At 37.4% G+C, this 27,237-nt stretch overlaps 1 protein-coding gene and 1 pseudogene across 1 annotated transcript in view; one reads left to right on the forward strand and one right to left on the reverse strand.

The window, feature by feature from the left end:
* DCHS2 (dachsous cadherin-related 2) overlaps nucleotides 1–27,237 on the reverse strand; it is a 283,498-nt gene that overhangs the window by 140,628 nt on the left and 115,633 nt on the right. The window contains 1 exon segment of the mRNA XM_029235496.1: nucleotides 5,168–5,359. Coding sequence (XP_029091329.1) covers nucleotides 5,168–5,359 — 192 coding nt within the window.
* Nucleotides 5,422–27,237, forward strand: part of LOC114903007 — a 39,226-nt pseudogene continuing 17,410 nt past the window's right edge.

The raw sequence follows: 27,237 nt of genomic DNA on the forward strand, positions 1-27,237 counted from the left end.
GAGAATGATGGAGATGAGTTAAAAGACTCAGAAGGAAGAGATAAAGCTGAGGAAGATGATGACCAAAGAGGAAAGTGGGGAGGAGGGTGAAGAGGAGGTAGGTGCACATTGGTGGCGCCTGACCAACAGTATGTGGACTCTACCCAGGACTGAGCAGTACTGAGTGAAGTTTTCTTGAGATGCCGGGGCCTGACACAAAGGAGAAGAAAGTGCTGAGAGTAGCCCATACCATGACCCGAACTTGCTTTGATGATTTAAGATGCTACTCTGGGCCAGAAGTTAAACTGAGTAGTGAATTCCCTGAATACGACTGAGTGTTATTTCCAAGAAATTGGAGTGAAACAAGGTGGCTGCAAAGATTTTCTTTTGTGTAGTCTGATGCGTACCAGGGTTCAGGTCAGCCCTTTGCCATCCTCTCTGGAAAGACTCTGCACCAGGGTAGTGCATTGGCTGCATCTTCCTTTTCTGGGTCCTGATGCTTTGACATCCGGGGTCTTGCTTGTCCTGGAGGGACTGCCAGAGGGTCAGGCGAGAATGCTTTTCCAATGTAAACCAACACTCCCAACCACCTCCTTTATTGGCTCTCACACTCTGGGCCACTATTCACCTGTCCTAATCACCCCACAGCCAGGTACTAGATAACTAGAGACAGACTTTATGCCCCAGGCCACTGAAACTATTCTCTCTAGCCAGGCTTAAGCCTGCTTATTCTGCCTCTCCCATTCCTTCCCTTGGAAACCACAAAAAAGGCCCCTACCCAGAGTTTTCCTCTCTCCCTCTGCCTCCTGACAAACCCAGTGCTTCCCGTTGTGCACACACCATGTACACTCCCTCCCAGAATGTGGCATGCTCCTCCTCTTGGGATCTGTGAGTATAACAAACTGTTTTTTCCATGGCAGTTGTATCCTTACTCATTCTTGAATAATAATAAAATCTATATTAAAACCAGGAAGGGTGCAGACCAGTTCCCATGTCTAACGGAGCTGGGCCTAGGATATCACCTCAAAAGGAGGATGAGACCTTGAATATGAAGTACCCACAGGAAGGATGTTTCTATTCTAACAAAACTGGAATATGTTGTACTTTGTTGGAGTGTTTTCCATCTACAAAACAAGGAGTTTTTACAGAAGAATATTCTAAACATATAAACACTGTACAGAATATTCACGCACATCATCATCTATAACAAAATACCATAGCGGGATGGCTTATAAACAACAGAAATTTGTTTCTTACAGTTCTGGTGGCTAGAAGTATGTGATCAGGGTGTCAGTATGGCTGGGTTCTGGTGAAGGCCACAACTTCTTGCTGTGTCCTCAGACAGCAGAAGAGGTTAAGGAGATCTCTGGGACTTCTTTCATAAGGGCACTCATTCCATTCCTGAGGGCTCCACCTTCATGACCTAACCACCTTCCAAAGGCCTCACCTCCTAATATTACCACCTTGGGCTTTAGGATTTCAACATATGAATCTGAGGGGGGACACAAATATTCAGACCATAGCAATAATCAACCTGAAGATTGTCTCTTCTTTGATTTCTAAAAACTAGCAAAAGCTGCTACACTGTCTGTAAACACTTTCTCAGCTATCCTGAAAATAAAATACCTTTTAACTGGAGAAAAAAAAGCATCTCCTTTGTTCAGTCTTGGAAAGCTTTACGGAGGGATGGTGTGGTTAAAGATGAACTTGAATTTTCAATAGAGACTGGAGAGCTGAGAGGGAAAGAAGGTATTCTTCATAGAGTATGTGTGTAGAGTAGGTTCAATATGGAAACAGAAAGAAATAAGCAAGGAGGTTTAAATAGAATATGTAGGTTGATTTTTCATTCCACTGCCAATGCTCCTAATTAATGCACTACTTTTTGGCAGTAAAAAATTTCTGGCATAAAGTAATCTTATTTATATTAAGATAATTTCTACATACGCTTTTATAAAATCATCCAAAAAACCCAACTAATTAGAAACAAATGTTCAACTACTGCAGTATTGGATTTAAACTGGTTATGGACTCCTTTTATAATTGTCTCAAAGTCTATTAAGAATATATTTCTGAAGCCTTGGATAAATGTTTGTGTATGCATATATTGAGTTTTAAATAATCACATAGACTTGAATTAACCTAAACTCCTCTGTTTACTCTTGCGTTTGTTTCCTACTTCTTTTCTTACATTGAAGCAAAAATTCCTGAAACCACATAGAGAGGGGCTGTTAAATCTAAGCAAATACATCATTGTAATTTTATTGAGTTAAATGACTTTATTTTCATGTTTGTTTCTACGTGATTACTTGTAATAAATATATTTAGATTCACCTTTTCCCATCAATTTGTGTCTTAGGTAAATTCTCCCACTAATATCAAAAGAGAAAGATTAGACCAGAAAGGTGTTAGCAGTACCAATCTACACAAGTAAGTAGTAGGCAGATAAGAAAAGAAATAAGGAAAGTCTCCAAAATAGACTAAGTGAAAAAAATGTGTAGAACAGTGCATAAAGAAGACTGCCTTTGCTGTAATGTAATAAAAGTTGAATAAGCTGTTTCTAAAATGTACTTGGAAATGTAAATGGTCAGGAACAACCAAGGCAATCTTGAAAATGAAGGACAAAGCTAAACAAATACATGATATCATGACCTATTATAAAGCTAAAGTAATTAAGAGAATATGGAGTTAGTACAAAGGTAGACAAAGAGGTCAGAAATAGGGTGTCCAGAAATAGACACACACATGTACAGTCAAGTGATTCATGACAAACGTGACACTACAGCACAGTGAGGGAAGAGTGATCATTTCAGTAAATGGTGCTGAGTCAACTGAATATCCATATTGTGAAAAAATAAATGTTCCTCCCACTAGATTGAAATAATAAGTGTACAAAGTAAAGCAATAAAATTTTTGGAAGAAAAAAACAAGAGAATAACTTCATGTCCGCAAGGTAAACAAATACTTCTTAAAAGGACAGAAAAAGTATTAGACGTAAAGGGAAACAAATGGATAAACTGAGTTTAATTAGAATTAAGAATTCCTGTTCCTCAAAAGACTCCACTAAGGGAGTGAAAAGGTAAGCCACAGAACTGGACAAGATAGATGCATAAATATATCCAACAAAGGGCTTCCATTCCAAAAGTGTAAAGAATTCATACAAATCAATAACAAAGAGAAGTCAATAGTACAATAGAAAATGGGTAAAGAATTAGACACTTCACAAAACAAGTTATACAAATAGCTAATAAATATATGAAAAAGTGCTCAATTCATCAGTCATCAAAGAAACGCAAAGTAAAACTCTAATGTGATACGCTACTTCGCAGGTACAGAACTGCTATAAGTAAAAAAACATTAAATACCAAATGTTGGGGAGGATGTACAACAACTGAAATTGGTGGGAGTATAAAATGGTACAACTATTTTGAAAAGTTGTTTGATTTTCTTATGACATAGCAATTCCATTCCTAAATATATACCCAATATAAATGCCTATATTTTTTCAATAAATTACATGTATAACACAGTTAATAGAAATACTATTTGTCATAGCCTAAAATGGATTCCATCAATTACAAAACAGATTAAAAATTATTGTAAATTCACATAAAAGAATAATATAAACCAATGAGAATGAATGAACTATTGCTACACGCAACAGCAAGAATGATGCTCACAAATAATGCCCTGTAAAAGAAACAATAAAAACACATACTGTATGAATCCATTCACTGAAAGCTTAAAAATAGGCAAATAATATTTGGTATTAGAAGTCAATAATGATTATCCTTAAAGGGTGGGAAGGATGGTCACAGTAAGGGGCTGAGAGAGGGGTTTCCAGGGTACGGGTAATGTTTCTTCATCTGCTTCTACGTATGTTTTCATTCTTCAAATATCCATTGAGCTGTACACTCATGATTTGTGCAGTCTTCTGCATGCACTTTATACATTAGTTTAAAAGTTTACCCAAAAAAGACATAAAAGCCAAATTGAAGGTGCCCCCACTGATCCAAGATGGTTCAATTAATATGAACATCAGAAAAGATAAGTTCAGTAATGTACAAAACATAACAAATATACAAAAAATATAAGAATTTATAACCAAACTAGGAAAAAAATCATCAGTAATGCTTGGAGATGGTAAACGCACCAACTCATTATTCTAAAAACTGATACAGTGAAAGAATCAAGCATTATATTACCTTTCCTGTACGAATTATATTTCAGTGTAATCAAATAGTTGATGAGAGAACCTTCTTCTGCGGTACACGGGCCTCTCACTGTTGTGGCCTCTCCCGTTGGAGAGCACAGGCTCCGGACTCACAGGCTCAGCGGCCATGGCTCACGGGCCCAGCCGCTCCGCGGCATGTGGGATCTTCCCAGACCAGGGCACGAACCTGTGTCCCCTGCATCGGCAGGCGGACTCTCAACCACTGCGCCACCAGGGAAGCCCTTGAGAACATTCTTCTTAATTGAAGTATTTCAGATAATAAATGCAAAAGGAAAGACAGAATTCAAAAATCACCCTACTGCAACCCTTAATGAAATAATGTTATGTGTCTGCTGATGTAATAAGAAGCACAGAGCACCACCTATATAAAGCCAAAACTAATCAGTCTCTAGCTCAAAATGCCAGTTTATAGGAACTACGATAAAAGAACACATTAAGTGAATCCTAAGGATGTAATCAGCCACATTTAGAATATGGAAAACTTACAAGACAATTGATCTGATTTTTTTCCAAAAATAAATACTGTAGGAGAAAAGGTAAGGGGGATGAGTGGGGGACTAACTGTTACAGATTGAAATTTAAGGAATACAGCGATCAAATCCATTCGTGGACTTATTTGGATCTTGATTTAAACACGCCAACTACTTCAAGACATTTTTAGGTAATCCAGTAAATTTTAAATGGAATGGATATTAGATATTATTACAGAATTACTGTTAATTTACTATAGTTGTGTTTTTAAAAAAAGTCATTATCTGTTAGAGATATTATTGAATTATTTGCAGATGAAATGATATAATGTCTGGTATTTGCTTCCAAACACTCCAGCAAAGGAAAGAGGTAGTGATTTATGAAACAAGATTGGCCAGTTGTTGATTGATAATCCTTGGTATTCTCTAATACACACACAGTGGTTCACTTTTGAGTATGTTTAAAATTTCATACATAAAGACTTACCCCATCCTTAGCTTTCACCAAGAGATCGTAGGTGGCTGGATCCCTTTCCCTGTCGATATCTTGAGAAACACAGATTTGCCCATCATGTGGGTCTATCTGGAATGCTTGAGATGCTTCATAGCTTTGGAATCCAGCATAAAGAGAATATTCAACGAAGCCATAGAGTCCTGCATCTGCATCGGAGGCTTTTACCTGTGAGACAGGACGTTGATCAGTGAGGAAAGAGAAATGCTAGCGTCACCTTTCAATGGATCATGAATCACTATCCTGATGTGCACAGCCAAGTAGCCCGCATAGCTATTCACAAAGTGTAGGCTTTGGTTTTCTCTTTCTCTTCTCTTACCTTCTGCGACAACTCACCCTCACTGTCCTCCTCCCTTTGTGAGGTCTCCTTTTCAGTCTCCTTTTCTATTCCTATACTTTCACATGATCTCTGAAAGCGTGAGTTCCTTGGTCCATTTGCCTTCTTATTCCAATCACTACACCTAAGTGATTTCATCCACTCTCAAGGATTTAAATCCATATACTAACCACCTGATAACATACCTGTGGATTCCCACTCATACCCAAGCCCTTCAGGTGATGGGCTCAATGCTCGCCCTCACCCTTTCAGAGCAACAAGGGAAGGACAAGGAAATCAGGCACAATTACTAGTAATCCAACCCAACTGACAGAATTCACCCTGGAGCATGAGATTTGAACTTCCCAAGCCAGATTTCCTTCCAGGGGTAATGCTCCCATCAGAGTCCCAACAGTCATGCAGACTGAACACTACACAGAGGTGCCCTGCCCAGTGGCTGCATGGGGATGAAATACAGCCAGTGCTCTGCTTGCCAACAGGTGCACTTACATGGAGCTGTAACTGCACAGAGGAAAGGGCACCTTTCTCTTTGACCATAAATACCATTTATGTTAGCGGTTGTCATATGCCTGGTAGGAAAGACGAAGCAAGTGGAATTATGAAAACACTTAACTGATTTACACTAACTATGGGAGTATATAGTGAGAAATACAACAGGCTATTTATAAAACTCAACATATTCTTGAGCTCATAGGCTTGGTATAATTCTTTTGATTTGCAACCTAATTAATAGTAACAGCAAACATCTAAATAGAACTTACAATAAAAGAAGCACCTTAAGGGAAGATCAACCAAAAGAAGAAGAAGAAGGAGAAGGAGGAGAAAGAAGAGGAGGTAGAGGAAGAAGGAGAAAGAAAAAAAAGTAAAAGAACTATATGCTACAGAACAGGTACTATTCTAATTGCTAAACATATATTACATACTTATAACCTATAATGAATTCCATTTTACAGATGAGAAAAGTCAGGCTCAGGGAGCTAAAGTAACTTGCCAAAGATCACATAGCTAAAAAGGGTCAAAACTACGATTCAAATCCAGGCAGTTGAACCGCAGACTACACACTCCTAATGATCATGCTATCCTGCCTCCTGTGTCACCACTTGTCATTTCATCATTTCATCCTTTATTTACTGAAAAAACACTCCCGAAATCCCCTGACCTTCCTTCAGGGAAGAAGTTGCTAGATCAGGTGTAACATCATTCCAAGTAGCTGTTTACCTCATATGCATGTGGCTTTCTCACCAGAATATCAATAACATGAAAAAAGGCAACTGACAGTGATGCCTGTGCTCTTGAGTCTTAGCTGAACCTTCTATTCCCCATGGCCAAATTCCAACTGAGTTCCAAACGGTAGAAAAATAAAGAGTGATGGCCACTGAAAATAAAAGAATTAAGCAGATCAATTCAGAGAGTTCAATGTCCAACTAACAGACGTTCCATGAAATGAGTACAGAGACAATGAAAGAAAGGAGCAACTCTTGTCTGGTTCATAGGCTCCCAAACCCACTACGATAGAGGAGAAGGAGAGAGTGGAAGAGGCACTCTGGTTTTTAGCTTCCTCAGCCCAGAATTTAGGTTCAGCTTACATTTCACTGGCCAGAGCTAGTTACATGGCCCCAACCTAACTCAGAAGGAGACTGGGAAAAGTCAAGGATCTCATAGGCATTTGGTGAATACAGTCTCTGCCACAAGTGCCACTTCATCTCTATAGGAAGACACACGTATAAGATTATGTAAGTCACCGGTGGCCTCTCTACGTAGTGAAATTCAAGTAAGTGGAAAGTCATACCCTGAGAAGGCTCCCCAATGTTATCCTACTACAGATTTCATTTTGGCAGTTCTACATATTTCTGTCAGGCTTTTTGGAGGGAGGTGAAATAGAAGACAATCAATCACCTACAATATCTACTGTTCTCAATTAAATCTAGATTGAAAAAATATCTACTTTTCATCAATACAATGTATATGCAGAAGCTAAACCTTAATTATTATGCTGCCCAAATGAAACCCCATCCCAATAACGTGTTCAACAAGCACAAGTTCTCAAGAAGCCTGCCCCTTCATTCTACTATATCTTGAACATATAACTAGAATTTGACTTTGGGGGTTATCTGTGTAGCCTAGCTCAATCAGGGGCAAGTTTGCCCCCATGAAGACATTTGGCACTGTTTGGAGACAGTTTTGCTTGTCACACTGGGGAAAGGGTGCTACTGGCATCTAGTGAGCTGAAGCCAGAGATGCTGCTAAACCATGCAGAGAACAGACTCCACAACAAAGAATTATCTGGCCCCAAATATCAATAGCACTGAGGTTGAGAACCCCTGCACCTGATGAAATGCTTAACAACTGGCAATATTATTTCCCTCTTTAATTTTTTTCAGCTGATGACACAGTCTTTAAAATTTATCTTCACTCTCATCTATCGCATATTCATGGGCAAAATTATTCATCCTGTGCAACCAGCTAACATGTTTGTGAGTTATTCTTCTTATCAGATGGGCTGAACCAGGGAATCCACAAACTTCCTCACTACAAAGAGCTAAATTCCAAGTACATTCGGTCTACTCCATTCTGTCAGCTGTTAATTATTTAGTAGCCTCACGTTCCCAAAGACACCAAATATATCTTCTAAAACCATATGGTATTCTCAATAACTTTGGCTTGATTGGAAGATAAATACAATGACGTTTAAATTCAAAAAATTCATTCTCAGCCTGTAATAGCACATATTAACAAATAATGTGGCTTATATAAAACAATAATAAGTTTCCTTATTTCCACTTTCAAGACCTTTTTTGTCATCTGGACTTTTGGCAAAGCAAAATGTATGGAGTCAAAAGTAGGATAAGAGTACCGATCTCAATTTATGTTAGCAGTTCAGATCCTGAGTTTCAGAATCATGAAGTTAAAACGTATTCCTCCTTGTTTTTACTCAACTCCCTAAAACTATTGGCCTAATATACCAGAACAGCATTTTCCACCCACTAATAATTGGTTTTGAATGTCTACATATAATTTGGCATTTTTAAGAGGTCTACATTTTCCAATTTCCATTGACTTACACATAAAACTTAGATAATTTGAAATAGTAGAAAATGGAAATGGCTTTGCCAAATCTTCAAGAGAAAATCCTGATTAGTAAGTAAATAAGCTCAGTGGGCCCTTTCTTTGGAGATAGCAGCTTAAATCAAAGAAAGAAGCATCTGGTCAGAGTCTATTATCACTATCTTATGGTGCTAAACTGGGGATCTAGAGGAGATCTTGGGAGGATCTTATCCTTGAATCTACTCAAAGAGCCACACTACAGCACCCTCAATGCCATCCTTGCATTCCTCCTCTCAATCTCAATTTACCTGCTTTTGACTGAGAGGAATTTGATAAGTTTTACTTTAAACTTATTCTCAGAACTGTTCTCCCTTAGTTTGATCTTTCACAAATTTAATGCAGACATTATAAAGATGCAAGAAATTAATAAAATATTGATATCTCCCTGATTCCATTATTAGCTTCCTGAAATTTAAAGAATTTTTACCACTTCCTTCATTTTAACATCTGGTTAAGGATTTTTCCATATGAATGTGTCATGGAGGCAGGGACAAATTGAGAACGCTGGCTCTTGAAAACATGTTTTCATATTTTACAAACAGATTGGATCTATTTGCCTTCCCATCACCAGCATAGCCTCCCTCTACTTTGGAAGATATCCTCTTCAACAACTGGGCACCTTCCCAGCCAATCATATTGGCACCCTGAAACCCAAAACTCAACCAAGAGTCATAGATAGGGTAATATATTGTTAGCAACACTGTCCTTTACCTGTTGCTGGGCAATCATATCACACTTAATTCAGTGATGTCTGTACAAAAGCCTCAGAGCCCAATCAAAAAAATGAGTGATAAACAAAAAAAATCCTAGGGAAAAAAAAAAGTGGCTGCACTTAAAATTTTAAATTAAATAATTCACTTTAATTTGTTCTTACTGTAATTTCCAAAATTTCTACCATAAGCATAAACCAGTTTGAAGAAACAAGGTTATTGACACAACATACTTACACACAGAACTTGAAATAGAAAAAAAGGAATCACAAAATAGCTTCTTACATTAAAGTGCTTGGTCAACCATGGATCCTACAGCTAAAACAGGATTATATTTCGGTGGAAGCTGGATTCAGGATTGGGGAACACATGGAATCAAGTATGCCACTCTCTGAATACAATTTTGGCAAGTTCACCAACGACCAAGTCTAACAATTAAGGCTGGGCCCTTATTTTCTACACCACTCAGCTGTTCACTACACAGTGAATCATCTCCTTCTCACTGAAGCACTTCATCAGACACCACACCGTGACTCTCTTTCTCCTCCTATACCTCACTGACCCCCTTCAGTTTTCTTTACTGCCTCTGTGTTCTCTTTCTGACCTCTGAATACTGCAGTGCCCTGGAGCTCAGTCTTAGGGCCACTTCGCTTTTCAATCCACAGTCATTGCCTGTACCAGTCTGAAAGGTGGTCCCCAAAAAGACTTGTCTGCTTTCTAATCCCTGGAAACTGTGGATTTTACTTTATTTTACAAAAGAGTGAATATTACCTTATATTGCCAAAGATGTGATTAAGGATTTTGAGAGGGGTTTATCTTGGATTACCCAGATGAACCCTTAATCTAGTGACAAGTGTCCTTATAAGAAAGAGTCAGAGATATCCCACAGATAGAAGAGGAGGAAGCAATGTGGCCTTGTAGACAGAGACTGGAGTGATGCAGCTACAAGTCAAGGAGTACTTTACAGGTAGCAGAATCTGGAAAAAACAAAGAATGGACTTTCCCTTAGAGCCCCCAGAGGGGCCAAAGCCCTGCTAGATTTTGTACTTCTAACCTCCAGAACTATGAGCAACAACAATTTCTGTTGTTTAAAGCCACGAAGTTCATGGTTATTTGTTATAGAAGTCCTAGGAAACTAATACATATCCTGAGTGATCTGACCCAGCCCCAGGGCATTAAACCAACATATATTCCCCCAATACTTGGACTTGCACCCCAGATTCATGCATCATCCAATTACACCTCCTCTCAAGTGACTAATAGGCACTTCCAATGTACTATGATCAAACAGAACTCTTAATTCCCACCGCTCCAATATCTGCTGTCCTCCCAGTGTTTTTAGTGAATGGCACCACCATTCACTTATTGTTTTGGCAGCCAAAGAGATATTACTGAAACGACACCAAATCATGTCACTCTCCTGCTCAGAATCTTCCAGTGGCTTCTCATACTCATAGAATCCAGCTCTTTCATTTGACCTCGCCTCCCACTTCTCTCTGACTCACTCACTCCCCTCTGAATACACTGATCTCCTTGATGAATCCACCAGCTTGTATAACTTACTCCCTCACTTCTTTCAAATCTCTGCAAACACCACCTAATCCCCCCAGAAGCCTTTCCTGATCACCTTACACTAGAGTGTCACCCTCACCTCTGCTATCCTCTGTCCTTGCTTTGCTTTTCTTCAGAGCACTGATCTCTATACTTCATTATATGTTTTTATGTATTTGCTTATGTAATATTTGTCTTCCTCACTGGAATTACATCACTCTTGCTCCTTGCTACATCTCCAGCACCCACAACAGTAGTACCTGGCTCAAGATGAAGATGCTCTAAAACTTTGTTGCAGGAATGAAGGAATCTAATATTGTACATAAAATGCAAGCATGTTTTAGAAATAGCTTTTATAACTAATCTAATCTATTTTGACTTTAGAAAAATTGCATAAGTATAAGAAGAAGATAGCTTTACAGATACCAGGGCCACCCTCCGGGAGCTTCATGGCGCTGCCCAGCCATGGTCACCCCCCACCATGCTCTTTGACATGGCCACCACCAGCGAGCTCTTGGGCCACGTCTCCTTTGAGTTGTTTCCAAACAAATTCCCAAGGACAAGCAGAAAACTTTTGTTCTGAGCACTGGTGAGAAGGAATTTGTTATAAGGGTTCCTGCTTTCAAAGAATTATTCCAGGGTTCATGTTCTAGGGTGGTAACTTCACATGCCATTATAGCACTGGTAGCAAGTCCATCCAAGGGAGAAATTTGATGATGACAATATCATCCTGAAGCATAGGGACCCGGGTATCTTGTCCATAGCAATGCTGTACCCCACATTAATTGTTCCAAGTTTTTCGTCTGCACTGCCAAGACAGAGTGGCAAGCATGTGGTCCCTGGCAAGGTGAAAGAGGGCATGAATATTGTGGAAGCTATGGAATGCTATGGGACTAGGAATGGCAAGACCAGAGAAAACATCACCGTTGCCCACTGTGGACAACTCTAATAAATTTGACTTGCATTTTATCTTAACCACCACACCATTCCTTCAGCTCAGGAGAGCACCCATCATCCCTGTCTGCATGCATCATCCTATAATCTCTGTGTTCTCACGGCACTTCTTTGGGTTCCATATTTTCCTTGTCCCCCTCCAAGTCTTGCTGGACTGCAGAGTTAAGTTTATGATTATGAAATAAAAATTAAACAACAACAACAACAATAAAAGAACAAGATACTTCATAACACCCATCAAACACTCACTGAGGAATATTTTTTATTCCTAAAACACAATCCATTAATCAATCTATATCATCATAGAATAAAATCCAAAATGCTAAAACTTGCAAAAGAAGAAAACTATCCTCAGGCATGTGGAACTATTCAGAAATTGGAAACAGAACTGTATTTTACTTTCATTTTTTTAAATGTATTTTCAGAGAAGTCAATAGAGCTGTTAGATGAATAAACTGAACATATACTCTCAAGTTACAATTTAAAAAATGTTACTTTTCTGATAATTTTTTATTGCCTTAACTGAAGAATGGGATTAAAAGACCATTAATCCTACTACTTATTGCCCTTCTCACCACCTCCCTCCAAAAAAAACAGCCAAAGGAAATGTTGTGAAAAGAGACCAGTGGGTAGGGGTGGGGTGGTAACTTGTTTTATGAATTATTACAAAGTGTTAAATTAAGAAAGTGTGATCTCAAAAAAAAAAAGAGAATTAGCAGGCAGTTCAGTAGAACACAAAAGTAAGACCTGAAAAAGATCTTGGTAAACTTATTTTATTTTTTTTATATATTACAAAGAAAGCATCATAAACCACTGAGGAATGTGGGTTTATCCACAAAAGTTGCTAGAAAAATTGGCAAAGTACATGGGGAAAAAAATCAAGTTTGCTATTAACCTCACACCAAAATAAATTCTACACAGATATGTTCAATGTAAATAATGAAATCATTTAAAGCACAATGAATATATAGGGGAATTCTTGGCTGATTCTTACATTGGAAAAAAATTTCAAAGCAAAAAAGAATTACAAAACTAAAACAGATGGACAGAAATCACAAAGGGAGAAGTCAATACAATGACTACATAACCGTTTAAAACTCCACTATGTCAAAAATACCACACACAAAAAAATTTCAATGCAAATTAGTTATGACACCTGTAAGAAATGTAAAAAAATAGTTAATATGGAAATAAATTTTTAAAACAAAAATACTGATGTCTCATTACTAAAAATTTAGACAAAGGACATAAACAATTCACAGAAGAATAAATGTGTGTAAGATTTTCAACCTCACTAGTAGTGAAATAGGTGAAAAATAAAATAATATGTTTCAAGTACTGGCAATTATTAAAATTGGTGACCATTAAAATAATTGGCAACTATTAAATTAACAGCAAATTGGCAATCATTAAAATAATATATTAAGTGTGGCAAACATGAAATAAATATGCTCTTTTTTTTAAACGTCTTTATTGGAGTATAATTGCTTTACAATGGTGTGTTAGCTTCTGCTTTATAACAAAGTGAATCAGTTATACATATACATATGTCCCCATATCTCTTCCTTCTTGCATCTCCCTCCCTCCCACCCTCCCTATCCCACCCCTCTACGTGGTCAGAAAACACCGAGCTGATCTCCCTGTGCTATGCGGCTGCTTCCCACTAGCTATCTATTTTACGTTTGGTAGTGTGTATGTGTCCATGCCACTCTCTCACTTTGTCACAGCTTACAGATCCCCCTCCCCGTATCCTCAAGTCCATTCTCTGGTAGGTCTGTGTCTTTATTCCCATCTTGCCCCTAGGTTCTTCATGACCTTTTTTTTGGTTTTTCTTTTTAGATTCCATATATATGTGTTAGCATACAGTATTTGTTTTTCTCTTTCTGACCTCCTTCACTCTGTATGACAGACTCTAGGTCCATCCACCTCATACAAACATCTCAATTTCATTTCTTTTTAAGGCTGAGTAATATTCCATTGTATATATGTGCCACATCTTTTTTATCCATTCATCTGTTGATGGGCACTTAGGTTGCTTCCATGTCCTGGCTATTGTAAAGAGAGGTGCAATGAACATTTTAGTACATGACTCTTTTTGAATTATGGTTTTCTCAGGGTATATGCCCAGCAGTGGGATTGCTGGGTCATATGGTAGTTCTATTTGTAGTTTTTTAAGGAACCTCCATACTGTTCTCCATAGTGGCTGTATCAATTTACATTCCCACCAACAGTGCAAGAGGGTGCCCTTTTCTCCACACCCTCTCCAGCATTAATTGTTTCTAGATTTTTTGATGATGGCCATTCTGACCAGTGTGAGGTGATATCTCATTGTAGTTTTGATTTGCATTTCTCTAATGATTAATGATGTTGAGCATTCTTTCATGTGTTTGTTGGCAATCTGTATATTTTCTTTGGAGAAATGTCTATTTAGATCTTCTGCCCATTTCTGGATTGGGTTCCTTGTTTTTTTGATATTGAGCTGCATGAGCTGCTTGTAAAGTTTGGAGGTTAATCCTTTGTCAGTTGCTTCATTTGCAGATATTTTCTCCCATTCTGAGGGTGTCTTTTCATCTTGTTTATGGTTTCCTTTGCTGTGCAAAAGCTTTTACGTTTCATTAGGTTTTGTTTTTATTTTCATTTTTCTAGGAGGTGGGTCAGAAAGGATCTTGCTGTGATTTATGTCATAGAGTGTTCTGCCTATGTTTTCCTCTAAGAGTTTGATAGTGTCTGGCCTTACTTTTAGGTCTTTAATCCATTTTGTGTTTATTGTTGTGTATGGTGTTAGGGAGTGTTCTAATTTCATTCTTTTACATTTAGCTGTCCTCTTTTCCCAGTAACACTTATTGAAGTATGCTCTCATTTGTAAAGCCTATCTAGAAAGTAGCTTTGTTTTTACCATATACATACGGTAAGCATTCTCCCAAACTTAAAAATATACCTTAACGCAGTTAGTATATTTCTAGGACTATATGTAGACAAATATTTGTATAAAAGACATATAATGTAGCATTATTTATTCTAAAACTGAAATTCCCACAATTAAAGAATTATTAAATAAATCATAAATTCATCCATAAGATAGAATTCAGTGTATTCATGGAAACTATGTCTATACATAAAGACATATATTAAGTAAAAAAGAAAAAAGGCAAGTAAGAATTATATATAAAATATCCCATTTATGAAAAAAATCCAATATATAGAATAAAAATTAAAAGGAAATAAACTCATTTTACAAGGCCAGCATTACCTTGATACGAAAAGCAGATAAGGACACTAGAAGAAAAGAACATTACAGGCCAACATCTCTGATGAATATAGATGCAAAAATCCTCAACAAACCATTAGCAAACCAAATTCAATAATACATTAAGAGGATTATGCACTATGATCAAGTGTGGTTCAACATCTACACATCAATCAATGTTATATTCTACATTAACAAAATGAAAGATAAAAATCATGTGATCATCTGAATAGATGCACGAAAAGCATTTGACACAAAATTTAACATCCATTCATGATAAGAACTCCCAAAAAATTAGGCATAGAAGGAACATATCTCAATATAATAAAGGTCATATATGACAAGCTAACATATATGACAAGACCATATATTACAGCTAACATCATACTGAATGGTGAAAAGCTGAAAGCTTTTAATCTAAAATCAGGAACAAGACAAGGTTTTCCATTCTCATCACTTTTATTCAACATAGTAATGAAAGTCCTAGCCACAGCAATTAAGTAAGAAAAATAAATAAAATCATCCAAATCAGAAAGTAAGAAGTAAAACTGTCTTCATTTTCAGAGGACATTATATTATATACAGAACACCCAAAAACCTTAACAAAAAAAGTGTTAGAACTAATAAATGAATTCAGTGAAGTTGCAGGATACAAAATCGATATACAAAACTCTGCTGCATTTCTAAACACTAATAATGAACTATCAGAAAAATAATTTTTAAGAAAATCCCATTTACAATTGCATCAAGAAGAATAAAATATCTAGCAATATATTTAACTAAGGAGGTGAAAAACTTTATATTGAAAGCAATGAGACAATGATGAAAGAAACTGAAGGAAATAAATAGAAATATATTCTGTGCCCATGGATTGGACAAATTAACATTGTTAAAATGTCCGTTCTACCAAAGCTATCTACAGGTTCAATGTAATCCCTATTGACATTCCAATGGCATTTTTCACAAATATGGAACAAACAACGCTAAAACTTGTGCAGAACCACAAAAGACCCCAAATAGCTAAAGCAATCTTGAGAAAGAAGACCAAAGCTGGAGGCATCTCATTTCCTGATTTCAAATTATATTATGAAGCTATAGTAATCAAAACAGCATGGTACTGGCATAAAAACAGACACATAGATTAATGGAACAGAATAGAGAGCCCAGAAAGAAACTCAGTCATATATGGTCAATTCATTTACAACAAAGGAGCCAGGCGTATACAATGAGGAAACGACAGTCTCATCAATAAACAGTTTTGGGAAAACTGGACAGCCACATGCAAAAGAATGAAACTGGACTACTATCTTATACACAAAAATTAATATCATACTCAAAATGGATTAAAGACTTGAATGTAAGACCTGAAGCCATAAAACTCCAAGAAATAAACATAGTGGGGGGACTTCTCTGGTGGCACAGTGGTTAAGAATCTGCCTGCCAATGCAGAAGACACAGGTTCAATCCCTTGTCCGGGAAGATTCCACATGCCGCAGAACAAATAAGACTGTGTGCCACAACTATGGAGCCTGCACTCTGGAGCCCACGAGCCACAACTACTGAGCCCGCATGCTGCAACTACTGAAGCCCACATGCCCAGAGCCCGTGCTCCACAACAAGAGGAGCCACTGCAATGAGAAGCCTGTGCACAGCAATGATGAGTAGCCCCTGCTTGCTGCAACTAGAGAAAGCCCACACACCACAATGAAGACCCAATGCAGCCAAAAAATAAATAAAATTTTAAAAAATTAAAAAAAAAACATAGTGGGTCACCTCCTTAACACTGGTCTTATAATTATTTTTTAGATTTGACACCAAAAGCAAAGACAACTTGCAAAAATAGCAAGTAGGACTACATCAAACAAAAAAGCTTCTGCATAGCAAAGGAAACCATCAACAAAATAAAAAGAAAACCTATGGAATGAAAAAATTGCAAATTATATATCTGATAGGGGTTAATATCCAACATATATATTAAAAATAACTCATATAACTCAATGGAAAAAAATCTAATAAAAAATAGGTAGAGGATCTGAATAGATATTTTTCCAAAGAAGACATACATGTGGCCAAAGGTACATGAGAAGGTGCTCAACATCACTAATCATCAGGAAATGCATATCAAAACACAATCAGACAATACCTTACACCTGTTAGAAGGGCTTATCATCAGAAAGAAAAGAAATAACAAGTGGTAGCAAGGATATGGGGAAAAGGGAACGTTCATGCACTGTTGGTGGGAATGTAAGTTGGTGCAGTCACTATGGAAAACAGTATGGAGGTTTCTCAAAAGATTAAAAACAGACCTACAATATGATCCAGTAGTCCCACTACTGAGTTTATATCCAAAGGAAATATAATCAGTATCTCAAAGAGATATCTGCATTCCATGTTGACTGCAGAGTTATTTACAATAACCAAGATATAGAAACAACTTAAGTCTCCATCAATGAATGAATGGATAAAGAAGATCTGGTATGTTTATACACAATGGGACATTATTCAGCCATGAGAAAGAAGAAAATCCTGTCATGTGCCACAACATGGATGGGCCTTAAGGGCATTATGCTAAGTGAGATAAGTCAGACAAAGACAAATACTGCATGGTATCACTTATAGGTAGATCTTTAAAAAAAGAGTCAAACTCATAGATACAGATAGTAGACAAATGTTTGCCTGGGCTGGGAGAAAGAGGGAGAAGCTGGTAAAAAGGTACAAAATTTCAGCTATAAGATGAATAAGGTCTGAGGATCCAATATAAAACATGGTGACTACAGTTGATAACACTGTACTGTTTAATTGAAATTTGCTAAGAGACAATTTTTTTGTCCACATTTTCATAGAGATAGTTTTATTGAAACAATATTATGAAAAAGAAGTTGAGCATCAAAAATACAAAACCTAAAAAGAATTGTATTTATAGGTATTTGCCATCCATTTATACAGCTTTTTGAGAGTGCATCCTCTAGTACTTCATTCTTGAAGACCCACTAAGCTCAGATGTATAAGAGTTACAAGGCCTAGGTTATTACTGATTGCTGAAGCAGGCGTCTGCAAACTTCTTCTGTAAAGGGACAGATAATAAATATTTCAGGCTTTGCAGCCCATAAGACCTCTTTTACAACCACTCAACTTTGCCATTTTAGCGTGAAAGAGCCACAGACAACATGTAAATGAATGGCTTTGTTCCAATAAAAGTTTTATTTATAAACACCAAGTTTGATTTTCATAACATTTTCACTTATCACAAAATATTATTTCTCTTTTTTTCCAATCATTTAAAAATATAAAAACGTTCTTAGCTCACAGGTGCTACAAAAACAGGCAACAGACCAGATCTGGTCCATCTGCCATAGTTTGTCAATCCGCAATCTAAAGCATAGGGAGAAATCTTCTCTTGGAAAATGGTCAGTGCTTCAGGCTCAAGAGAGTAACTTTGAAGTGACTTCAGTCTAAAGTTTATCAGGGGCTCATTTGAGATCCTGTGTTTGAGCTGGTTTTATTCGCAAGTTTACTCTCCATTCATTGCTGCCTCTATGTTGTATCCCTACAGTAAAGCTAAATTATAAAACAGAAGGAGAAGCAGCAGCAGCAGAGGAAGAAGAAGAACCAAATGATTTTATTTTATTTCAGGGCCCAGCCAATGCTTTCGCTCAGTTAAATTTTTATATTATGCCTTTATAATGCTTGTCATTGGAAAAACTAAAACTAAAAACATTTTCTTCTTTTGTGAAGCTCCTTTTAAACTTAACTGTAAACACACACACACGCACACAGTCACTCAAATCTAGCAAAATTAAAAACCCCAAACCCTCCAATGTACTGGTGCTAAAGGAATCAAAAAAAAGTGAGAGGAATAGAGTCACCCAGTCCCACAGCACATGGAAGTGCTCCTCCCAGAGCTCTTTTCTACCAATAACACTGTTTTCATGAGGTCAAATCTTCCAACACAGGTAAGATACTCATCCTTAAAAGAACAATTAACTGATATTTATGACATAAAAATTAGGTTGCCAGTAGCTGATCCCCTGATTGGTAGGCTCAAAATCCTACTTGATTTTGATTTATTAACTAATTTCAGTGATCTGATTTAGGTATTTGATATTCTTAATAATCTTGTGGCAAAAGAACAGATAGAAATACTGGTAGCAATGTTAAGTAAGTGGTTGACTCAATACTAACATTCAAAAATCAACTCACTTCGACTCCCTCTTGTGAGAACACCAGAATCACAACTAGCTGCTGGACAATCATTGGCAGGAAGACACTGGAACTCACCAAAAAGGATACCCCACATCCAAAGACAAAGGAGAAGCCAAAATGAGACCGTAGGTGGGGCACAATCACAGTAAAATCAAATCCCATAACTGCTGGGTGGGTGACTCACAGACTGGAGAACACTTATACCACAGAAGTCCACCCACTGGAGTGAAGGTTCTGAGCCCCACATCAGGTTTCCAAACTTGGGGGTCCAGCAATGGGAGGGGAAATTCCTGGAGAATCAGACTTTGAAAGCTAGTGGGATTTGATTGCAGGACTTCAACAGGACTGGAGGAAACAGAGACTCCACTCCTGGAGGGCACACACAAGGTGGTGTGCACATCGGGAACCAGGGGAAGGAGCAGTGACCCCAGGGGAGACTGAACCAAACCTACCTGCTAATGTTGGAGGGTATCCTGCAGAGGCGGGGGTGGCTGTGGCTCACCATGGAGACAAGGACACTGGCGGCAGAAGTTCTGGGAAGTACTCCTTAGCGTGAGCCCTTCCAGAGTCCGTCATTAGCCCCACCAAAGAGCCCAGGTAGGCTCCAGTGTAGGGTTGTCACAAGCCAAACAACCCACAGGGAGGGAACCCAGCCCAACCCATCAGTAGTCAAGTGGATTAAAGTTTTACTGAGCTCTGCCCACCAGAGCAACAGTCAGCTCTACCCACGACCAGTCCCTCCCATCAGGAAACTTGCACAAGCCTCTTAGATAGCCTCATCCACCAGAGGGCAGACAGCAGAAGAAAGAACTACAATCCTGCAGCCTGTGGAACAAAAACCATATTCACAGAAAGACAGACAAGATGAAAAGGCAGAGGGCTATGTACCAGATGAAGGAGCAAGAAAAAACCACAGAAAAACAACTAAATGAAATGGAGATAGGCAACCTTCCAGAAAAAGAATTCAGAATAATGATAGTGAAGATGATCCAGGACCATGGGAAAAGAATGGAGGCAAAGATCAAGAAGATGCAAGAAATGTTTAACAAAGACCTAGAAGAATTAAAGAACAAAGTAACAGAGATGAACAATACAATAACTGAAATGAAAACTACACTAGAAAGAATCAATAGCAGAATAACTGAGGCAGAAGAACGGATAAGTGACCTGGAAGACAAAATGGTGAAATTCACTGCTGCAGAACAGACTAAAGAAAAAAGAATGAAAAGAAATGAAGACAGCCTAGGAGACTTCTGGGACATTAAACGCAACAACATTCATATTATATGGGTCCCAGAAGGAGAAGAGAGAGAGAAAGGACCCAAGAAAATCTTTGAAGAGATTATAGTCAGAAACTTCCCTAACATGGGAAAGGAAATAGCCACCAAAGACCAGGAAGCAGAGTGAGGCCCATACAGGAAAAACCAAGGAGAAACACGTCATGACACATAGTAATCAAGTTGGTGAAAATTAAAGACAAAGAACAATTATTGAAAGCAGCAAGGGAAAAACGGCAAATAACATACAAGGGAACTCCCATAAGGTTAACAGCTGATTTCTCAGCAGAAACTCTACAAGCCACAAGGGAGTCACATGATAGACTTAAAGTGATAAAAGAGAAGAAGCTACAACCAAGATTACTCTACCTGGCAAGGATCTCATTCAGATTCGATGGAGAAATCAAAAGCTTTACAGACAAGCAAAAGCTAAGAGAATTCAGCACCACCAAACCAGCTCTACAACAAATGCTAAAGGAACTTCTCTAAGTGGGAAACACAAGAGAAGAAAAGGACCTACAAAAACAAACACAAAACAATTAAGAAAATGGTGATAGAAACATACATAACGATAATGACCTTAAACGTGAATGGATTAAAAGCTCCAATCAAAAGACACAGGTTTGCTGAATGGATACAAAAACAAGACCCATATATATGCTGTCTACAAAAGACCCACTTCAGACCTAGGGACACATACAGACTGAAAGTGAGGGGATGGAAAAAGATATTCCATACAAATGGAAATCAAAAGAAAGCTGGAGTAGTAATACTTATATCAGATAAAATAGACTTTAAAATAAAGAATGTTACAAGAGACAAGGAAGGACACTACATAATGATCAAGGGATCAATCCAAGAAGAAGATATAACAATTGTAAATAAATATGCACCCAACATAGGAGCACCACAATACATAAGGCAACTGCTAACAGCTATAAAAGAAGAAATCGACAGTAACACAATAATAGTGGGGGACTGTAACACCTCGCTTACACCAATGGACAGATCATCCAAGCAGAAAATTAATAAGGAAATACACGCTTTAAATGACACAATAGACCAGATAGATTTAATTGATATTTATAGGACATTCCACCCAAAAACAGCAGATTACACTTTCTTCTCAAGTATGTACAGAACATTCTCCAGGATAGATCACATCTTGGGTCACAAATCAAGCCTCAGTAACTTTAAGAACATTGAAATCATATCAAGCATCTTTTCTGACCACAACACTATGAGATTAGAAATTAATTACAGGGAAAAAAACACAGACACATGGAGGCTAAACAATAAGTTACTAAATAACCAAGAGATCACTGAAGAAATCAAAGAGGAAATCAAAAAATACCTAGAGACAAATTAAAATGAAAACACGATGATCCAAAACCTATGGGATGCAGCAAAAGCAGTTCTAAGAGGGAAGTTTATAGCAATACAAGCCTACCTCAAGAAACAAGAAAAATCTCAAATAAACTATCTAACCTTACACCTAAAGGAACTAGAGAAAGAAGAACAAATAAAACCCAAAGTTATCAGAAGGAAAGAAATCATAAAGATCAGAGCAGAAATAAATGAAATAGAAACAAAGAAAACAATAACAAAGATCAATAAAACTAAGAGCTGGTTCTTTGAGAAGATAAACAAAATTGATAAACCATTAGCCAGACTCATCAAGAAAAAAAGGGAGAAGACTCAAATCAACATAATTAGAAATGAAAATGGAGAAGTAACAATTGACACTGCAGAAATACAAAGCATCCTAAAAGACTACTACAAGCAACTCTATGCCAAAAAAATGGACAACCTGGAAGAAATGGACAAATTCATAGAAATGTAAAACCTTCCAAGACTGATTCAAGAAGAAATAGAAAATATGAACAGACCAATCACAAGTATGAAATTGAAACTGTGATGAAAAATCTTCCAACAAACAGAAGTCCAGGACCAGATGGCTTCACAGGTGAATTCCATCAAATATTTAGAGAAGAGCTACCACCCACCCTTCTTAAACTCTTCCAAAAAATTGCAGAGGAAGGAACACTCCCAAACTCATTCTATGAGGCCACCATCACTCTGATACCAAAACCAGACAAAGATAGTACAAGAAAAGAAAATTACAGACCAATATCAGTGATGAATATAGATGCAAAAATCCTCAACAAAATACTAGCAAACAGAATCCAACAACATATTAAAAGGATCAAATCCCATGATCAAGTGGGATTTATCCCAGGGATGCAAGGATTGTCCAATATATGCAAATAAATCAATGTGATACACCATATTAACAAATTGAAGAATAAAAACCATATGATCATCTCAATAGATGCAGAAAAATCTTTTGACAAAATTCAACACCTATTCATGATAAAAAAAAACTCTCCAGAAAGTGGGCATAGAGGGAACCTACCTCAACATAATAAAGGCCATATATGACAAACCCACAGCAAACATCATTCTCAATGGTGAAAAACTGAAAGCATTTCCTCTAAGATCAGGAACGGGACAAGGATGTCCACTCTCACCTCTATTATTCAACATAGTTTTGGAAGTCCTAGCCACGGCAATCAGAGAAGAAAAAGAAATAAAAGGAATACGAATTGGAAAAGAAGAAGTAAAAGTGTCACTGTTTGCAGATGACATAATACTGTACATAGAGAATCCTAAAGATGCCAACAGACCACTACTAGAGTGAATCAATGAATTTGGTAAAGTTGCAAGATACAAAATCAATAGACAGAAATATCTTGCATTCCTATACACTAATGATGAAAAATCTGAAAGAGAAATTAAAGAAATACTCCCATTTGCCATTGCAACAAAAAGAAAAAATATCTAGGAATAAACCTACCTAGGGAGACAAAAGACCTGTATGCAGAAAACTATAAGACATTGATGAAAGAAATTAAAGATGATACCAGTAGATGGAGAGATATACCATGTTCTTGGATTGGAAGAATCAGTATTTTGAAAATGACTATACTACCCAAAGCAATCTACAGATTCAATGCAATCCCTATCAAATTAGCAATGGCATTTTTTACAGAACTAGAACAAAAAAGCTTAAAATTTTTATGGAGACACAAAAGACCCTGAATAGCCAAAGCAGTCTTGAGGGAAAAAAACAGAGCTGGAGGAATCAGACTCCCTGACTTCGGACTATACTACAAAGCTACAGTAATCAAGACAATATGGTACTGGCACAAAAACAGAAACATAGATCAATGGAACAAGATAAAAATCCCAGAGATAAACCCACACACCTATGGTCAACTAATCTATGACAAAGGAGGCAAGGATATACAATGGAGAAAAGACAGTCTCTTCAATAAGTGGTGCTGGGAAAACTGGACACCTACATGTAAAAGAATGAAATTAGAACACTCCCCAACACCATACACAAAAATAAACTCAAAATGGATTCAAGACCTAAATGTAAGACTGGACACTATAAAACTCTTAGAGGAAAACATAGGAAGAACACTCTTTGACATAAATCACAGCGAGCTCTTTTTTGATCCACCTCCTAGAGTAATGGACATAAAAACAAAAATAAATAAATGGAATCTAATGAAACTCAAAAGCTTTTGCAGAGCAAAGGAAACCATAAACAAGATGAAAAGACAACCCTCAGAATGTGAGAAAATATTTGCAAACGAATCAACGGACAAAGGATTAATCTCCAAAATATACAAACAGCTCATGCAGCTCAATATTAAAAAAAACCAAACAACCGAATCCAAAAGTGGGCAGAAGACCTAAATAGACATTTTTCCAAAGAAGACATACAGATGGCCAAGAAGCACATGAAAAGCTGCTCAACATCACTAATTATTAGAGAAATGCAAATCAAAACTCCAATGAGGTATCACTTCACACCAGTTAGAATGGGCATCATCAGAGAATCTACAAACAACAAATGCTGGAGAGGGTGTGGAGAAAAGGGAACTCTCTTGCACTGTTGGTGGGAATGTAAATTGATACAGCCATTATGAAGAACAGTATGGAGGTTCCTTAAAGAACTAAAAATAGAATTACCATATGACCCAGCAATCCCACTACTGGGCATATACCCAGAGAAAACCATAATTCAAAAAGACACATGCACCCCAATATTCATTGCAACACTATTTACAATAGCCAGGTCATGGAAGCAACCTAAATGCCCATCGACAGAGGAATGGATAAAGAAGTTGTGGTACATATATACAATGGTATATTACTCAGCCATAAAAAGGAACAAAATTGGGTCATTTGTTGAGACGTGGATGGATGTAGAGACTGTCATACAGAGTGAAGTAAGTCAGAAAGAGAAAAACAAATATCATATATTAACGCATGTATGTGGAACCTAGAAAAATGGTACAGATGAACCAGTTTGCAGGGCAGAAGTTGAGATACAGATGTAGAGAACAAACGTATGGACACCAAGGGGGGAAAACTGCAGTGGGGTGGGGATGGTGGTGTGCTGAATTGAGCGATTGGGATTGACAATCAGTGTATACACTGATGTGTATAAAATTGATGACAAATAAGAACCTGTTTTTTAAATAAATAAATAAAATTCAAAAATAAAAGAAAAATCAACTCACTTCATAATAATTCACATACACACACACACATGCACACACACATGCACGCGCACATGACGTAGCCCAAAATATACCTACATCATCTTTTACTTCCAGATACACCTGAAAACAGTTATGACTTCTGGTATCACAAGTTCTAACTGTATGAGTTTCTTGAGTTTCAAGGTCTCTTTTGAATTGTTTATTATTAGCATTAACAGTGTTAGTAACAAGAGTAACATTCTCTTGGTGCTGGTTCTTCTTACTATCTAACATTTACTATTGTCCTCTGTATCATTTTCACAAACAATATCACGGTATAACTTCTTTAATTATTCAAAATAACTGTCATTTTCAAATATTTTACATTACTCTTCATCACCAAAGTATGATAAAATGAAAAAGAAATGTGTTTCAAGAAAATCAATCTTTAATTGTATGCTTTCATGGTATTCTTACAGGTATCTGGAAACAAAAAGAATTACACAATCAGAAACATTTTGTATATCGAAAAATGAACTTGTATTACAAATGCTGTATGATTATCAGAGACAGTCACAATGTCTAATACCATAAATCCCTAAATAACAAACAAATTCATGAGGGGATCTTAGCTAAATATTTCCTCCAAGGTGTTATTTCCCTGAAGCTCAGACATAAATTCTTTAGTCAATATGAGATTTACATGAAACTTGGCAGAGGAAACGGGGATTACAAAAGCTGATATACCTAATTTTTTAATTTCCTCCTACCTCTAGGATTTCACAATGGGATTTACTTTCATATCTGCCTCATATGCACAGTCATCAGTGCTTTCAAACTGCTGAGTAAACATATCCTCTTCTCTCTCTGGATTTCCTGCTTTGGTGAGCTCATCAGTTACACAGTTTTAAATACTTCTTACATTAGGATAACCTCAACTTCAAACCCTCTTTGTGCTCAGATTCACCTATGAAAGAATCTCCATGACTTGCCCACTGGTTCATAAGCATCTCACATTCAACATACCCAAAATAAAACTTTCCACTTCTTCCCACCCACTGCTCCAAGTCACTTCTCTCCCCATTTCTCTCTTCTCTTTTCCAATTAGATGGCATCTCCATACACCCTGTGGCTCAAGTCAAAAACCTAGGAGTAAACTTTCTACTCTGTCTCCTAACTGTGAGAAAAAAAGGCCTAGCAAAATAGTTGCAGACTAACTGTGCTCCTTAGTTTAGAAGTAGAAGTTATGGAATGATGCTGAGAGATCAAGTGAGGTAAGTGCAGGCCAGGAAACATATGTAAAAACATACGTAGAAACATTCATAAAAACCGTTGACTTCAAAAATAATCATAAAAGCTCTGATCTAATCTTTTTTGTGATTGTTTTATATTATTTTTGCCTTTCAGTTGGGAAAGGTAAAAAATGTTGATCATGTCCAGTGAATGTTGAAGATATAATCATTTTCCAGAAAAAATTGCAAACAATACAAAGGTCCATCACAATGGAATTAGTTAATTTTAGAGCTACACAGTGGAATCATATGCGTTTGTTAAAAAGAATAAAACAGATCCATATGTACACACATAGAAAAATAACCAGGATATATTGTTAAGAATAAAAGTTGTAAAATTTTATAGGTACAGTAAGATCCCACTTTTGAATTTAAAAAAATAACATATGTGGTACAATGGTCCTGTTGCTTCTGAGTCTAGGGCGTCACAGGCGAAGGGAAGAGAAGGGCTTTTATGGTTCTCCCAGAGGGACAAGGGCTCTTTTTGTGCACTATGGTGGGTCGGCTAGGGAGGGACTCCCGTTCATTATGAGAGATGTCTTAATATTCCTTGGATATTCCACAGCTGTCCAGGTCTTCCTCACCTCTACTTCAGGATGAAATCAACCTCTTCCACTCCAGAAGCAAAAGGGAAGGATCAGAGAATTACTGGGGCTGAGTTTTCAAGAGGAGATAAGGTGCTGAGGGAAGAGAGGAAGAGTTAAAAAGACTGCCGGACTAGGGCAAAGGAATACTTCTTCAAGAGAGAGGCCACACGCAAATGGGAATGAAAGCCCAAGCCAGAGCAGGGCAGAGGGGCAGTGAGGCTGGG

The sequence above is a fragment of the Monodon monoceros genome, unplaced genomic scaffold, assembly GCF_005190385.1.
Source record: "Monodon monoceros isolate NGI ecotype Baffin Bay Population unplaced genomic scaffold, NGI_Narwhal_1 Super_Scaffold_20, whole genome shotgun sequence".
NCBI classification, from domain to species: domain Eukaryota; kingdom Metazoa; phylum Chordata; class Mammalia; order Artiodactyla; family Monodontidae; genus Monodon; species Monodon monoceros.